This window comes from Papaver somniferum, chromosome 8 (genome assembly GCF_003573695.1).
Source record: "Papaver somniferum cultivar HN1 chromosome 8, ASM357369v1, whole genome shotgun sequence".
NCBI lineage: Eukaryota > Viridiplantae > Streptophyta > Magnoliopsida > Ranunculales > Papaveraceae > Papaver > Papaver somniferum.
The window spans coordinates 148,624,806-148,629,679 of NC_039365.1; the positions used below are offsets into that span (position 1 = coordinate 148,624,806).

The 4,874-nt window shown below is 36.6% G+C and overlaps 1 protein-coding gene across 1 annotated transcript; it reads left to right on the forward strand.

The window, feature by feature from the left end:
• Window positions 1-330: 330 nt before the first annotated feature.
• LOC113306182 (pheromone-processing carboxypeptidase KEX1-like) lies at window positions 331-1,957 on the forward strand. Its single transcript, XM_026555150.1, has 5 exons — window positions 331-432; window positions 620-1,043; window positions 1,134-1,345; window positions 1,424-1,509; window positions 1,852-1,957. Exons 1-5 carry the CDS (start codon window positions 331-333, stop codon window positions 1,955-1,957), a joined length of 930 nt encoding a protein of 309 aa, XP_026410935.1.
• Window positions 1,958-4,874: the final 2,917 nt, after the last annotated feature.

The window sequence follows — 4,874 nt, forward strand, 5'->3', positions numbered from 1 at the left end:
TTTTTTACCCAAGCAAATGGAAGCATGCTTACCAATAGCATTTTTGCTCACTACTTTGAATCATTGGATAGAATGAAAAAAAAACAATTGGTCAGTTCATATACATAAATATCTAATGGATAGTATTAGGAAACATATCCAGTCACCAATTAAAGTTAATGGTTGTATGGTATACCCGTTTGTAAGATTACATGTGTACATTGTTTTACACCTGTGTTAATTTGTACCAATTTAAATGCTTTGGTTCATTTCATTTGTTGGGTCTTATCACATTTCTAACTCTTTACATGTTTTTTAATGCAATATTGGTTTGCTGAACACAACAAAAGCATGACGCCAAGCAATGAACAAGGTTTCCCAAGGTTTCTAAGGTGGGTAATAAGTGACATCAGTACAACAATCGAGAAAGACTTTAATGAAACTATGAAAAAGGTAACTCAATAACTTTCTTACGATAATGATTTCTTCCTACATGTGTACATTAATATACACCTTGATAAGGTGTACAAAATGGTGATAAATTTTGAATTTTGTCATGTGTACAACAAAATACAACTGTAACACAGGTGCAAAAAGATGTACACCTGTAATCCATATTGATACTTTTGCATGTTTCCAGATGCAACCAGAATGGGTAAAAGCTTGCAGTGATGAAGAGCAACAAATTTTGGATGAGTACAAAAAGAATAGGCAAGAAAATAACACAGATGCCCTGAAGAAAAAGCTGCACAAATCACTAGTGCAAAGAGATAAAGTATATGAAGATCTTTATGACTTGCAGGTTAAATATGAAAATCTTGTTACTTTCATTGAAGAAAAAAGCCTAAAAGTTCATGTAGCTGATCTGAGGAATTTGCCAAATGATAAGGATCTTGTTGATTTATGTGTTGTCACCTTGCAAGAAATCATTTCATTTAACAAATCATTAAAAAGTGAGGAAGGTGACAAAGGTAAGAAAGGTGAGAAAGGTAAGAAAGGTGAGAAAAGTGGCAAATGTGGTGATGTGGATGATAATGATGATGATGAGGAGGAAGGTGATAAAGGTAAGAAAGGTGAGAAAAGTGGCAAAGGTGGCGATGTGGACGATGGTGATGATGATGATGATGATATTGATAATGATGATGACGAGGAAGGTGATAAAGGTGAGAAAGGTGGCAAAGAAGGTGATGTGGACGATAGTGATGGTAAGGAGGAGGAGGGTGGCAAAGGTGGTGATGTGCATGATGATGACGATGACAACGAGGGTAGCAAAGGTAGTGATGAGGAGGATAGAACTAAATCCGAAAAGAATGAACTTCCATCAGAAACTCCTGAAAAGCTGAGTTATAACATCACTTTTATGTGTGTACATAGTTGTACACCAGTGTGCTAAAACTCATACCTTTTCTCAAAACTTGCATCTTTTAGCAATCCTTCATAAAAGACCAATGAGGAAAATGAAGAAAAGGATATGGAGGATGGAAGTGAATATGACAAAGGAGATGAGTCGGAAACTGCTAACAAGCCGAGGTATGATGATCTCAGCTCGCATTTATGTAAATACTTGTACACCACTACTGAAAATAATTCATACTTCATATTCTTCTGTGTCAAATATCTCAAATAAAATTGTATTTTTCAGCACTCTTCTGTCAAAAACGAATGAAGAAGAGGATGGCAAGGATGGAACAAGCCGATTAGTTGAGTCTGAAACTGCTAACAACCCTAGATATAAAACAAAATGATCTCATCTCGCATTTCATTTCATTTTATGTATATGTGTACCAAGGTGTACACCTTAGTGATTTCTTCTGTGTGTGTGTGTACAATAGTGTACAACTTTGTACAACCTAACAAAATTGAATTTTCCAGTACTTCTCTGCCAAAGACAAATGAAATTTCTGAAGATCAAGAAGACCAGGTGAACCTTGAAGACCAAAATGTGATGGATACCACTCAAGCTGTTGAAATTGATTAAGCTACGATAATCGCAGCTCAAGTCACATCTCAGCTGGACCCTAAAGGCATATTGCCGGTTCAATAAAATGTCCTTTTACTCACACAGGGAGAAGATCCATAGAAGGAGCTTTATACATCAATTAATGACCTTCTAGATAACTTGTCTAAAACTCTGTTCATAAAGCTTGAAAAAGGTTGTTACAAAATGGCACCACCTGAAGTGAAGGAAAAGATGGAAATCCTGATCCGCGAAGATTGTCTAAGATTTTCATTATTGATCCAAGAAGAGCCAAAACAAGATTCGTCGCAAAAATCATTATCTGATGAAGATGTACGAGAAAGGATCGTTGCTGAAGCAGTGCAGTTCATCCAACAAAATCCTAGTGAATTTTTTAGCAGTCAAGAGGTTGAACAACAGAAGACACCAGTGAGGACAATAGCTGGGAAGGTTAAGGAAGCACAGATGTTGAGGACACAAGCGGCCGACAAGTTGTCCAAGACACCACAAAAGATAATTGCAAAGAAAAAGTTGGATCCTGAGTTCACTGCCGAGGGTAAAACCAAACAAGTTAGGATAAAAGCAGATCAAAAAGGCAAGGGGATCAAAGAAGGACATGAACCAGGCTATCCTGCACCACTAAAAAGAAAGGCAGAGGAATATTATCTTCCTCATCCATTTCCAGATATTAGTCAATCCCCACTATACCAAGCCATGGAAACAAGAGAGGACAATAGAAAGATACAGAAGTTCTTTGACTATGCAAGCCTGAAGTAAGTTCACAAAACACTACCTTGCAGTATCCACATGATCGAATCTTATAAAACAAGGTATATGCACCATTATGTACACCATGTTAACATTTCCTTTATGATTCCGCAGCTCTGTAGCTTGGGAACTAACAAGACTCCAAGATCCCACAGTCAGCGAAGATATTCTGATTGTGGGAAAAGTACTTCGTGAACTGATGTTCAACAAATATCTGGACCAAGAGGTACTACAGTTCTACACCCATCGACGTAGAACAACGCTTGTCAGATATAGCTTTTGTCATGAAGATGATAAAAAGTACTTGAGCTGCAAAATAATGAGTCTTACTGCATGTGTAAGTTTCTCAAACCAAATCAAAAATGTCATATATAGATACTTTAATGTTGTGTACATAGTTGTACACCTAATTGACATGGCGTGTTCTTTGTGTTTGTAGATTTCTTTAGTTGTGTACATAGATGTACACATTATGCAATATGATTGACATATGGTATGTTAAGTGTTGGCATTGATGGATGATTGTTATATTTATTTAGGTGTGTACATAGTTTTACACCTATATCAAAAGTCATGGATATACGGTCTGTTTTCAGGCATAAATTGTTTGATTTGTTAGTCTGTAGTAGTCTACATGCTTGTTAGTTTTCTGGTCTGATTAAGGTGAACCTAATTCATTTTTATTTTATTGATTGCATTACTATGTCAAGTGTAGTATCATGAGCGAGGTACAAAAGCTTGCGGTTGATTTCGTACGGGACATGCCTGAGAATCTGGAAGTTCTTGCGATCCCCGTCAATCACTCTATAGATTATATGAGGGTAGGACAACACTGTTCGCTTTTGAAGTTTGATTTAGAAGCGTTGGATTGGAAATGGTATAACTCGTTGCACACGGAAATGAGGACTATAAAAATGATGCAAAGCTAATGGCAGATGTGGTGCAACTGGAACTCAACAAGAAGAGAGTGTTAAAGGGTCATCCACCTATAGAAGAGCACGAAATAAACGTTATGCCATGCCCTGCATAAGGAATCAAAAGAGCACTTGTTACTTTATGAAACGAAGTCTGAAAAAAAAAAGAGTATCGAAAGAGATCAGCAGACGTCCGAAGACATTTGTCAGCAAATGAGATCAAAACTGGTGGCCAAGATGCTAAAAAAATTCGGAAGTTATGAAAAAGTGTGGGATATAGCAGAGGATGACGAGTACAAGGCGTGGCGTATGAGTAAAGGATTACAACCATTAAAGAGGAAGAGGAGTTTTTAAGCTTCATATACAAGATCACTTTCTGAATTGCTTCTAAATTTTTTTATCTTCAAACAACTTTTCAAATTTCAGTTTTCAACTCTCTGTTTGTGACTTATCACTACTATAAAGCACCACAATGTACACCACTATGGACATACATATAAAAAGCCTAAAAATAGGTGCACAACTATGTCCACCACTATGGACATACACATAGAAGGCCTAAAAATAAGTAACGCTGATCACAAAAATAAGAATTAGTAATGTAGACTAATATGAACACCACTAACCTGTGAAGAACATTAGCATCTTTCTGAACGAACCGAAAAATTTCACCATTCACAGGCCCAAAGTGAATCCTCCAACAACAACCAACTTCTTCGCACTTTGCAGTAAAACGAGTCTTGTCATTTTTAATAATAATAATTTTGTAACCAGTAGCCATCTTGTACTTAGCAACAGCAAGCCTAACAACTTTAACACCACCCATAAATTCTCTACCAATCTTGTCAAAAACATAAATCTATTTATCACAAATCAGAGGCTTGGCCTTGACTGCATCATGATCTACCACCCTTACAAGCTTAGGACTTTTAGTTACACAAGAATTTGCAGTACTAGAACTTGAACTAGTGTTACAACCAGACTTATAAAGAGAAGTATGATTTGGAATCACGTCCACATTCAAATAGAAATCTTCATTCTTAATAACAATAACAAGAGCAATTAAACCTTGCAGTTGTATATCACCTTCTACAAAAACTACTTGATCGTTATCCATATAGCTGAAACGTATACTCCCAGGAGACAAAGACCTCCACTGCTTACATGAAAAATGATTCAATTCATCTACGGTGCTCGAAGTATTAACACGAAAAGCAGCAGAATGCTCACCATGATTCAAAACAGCACGGATAACC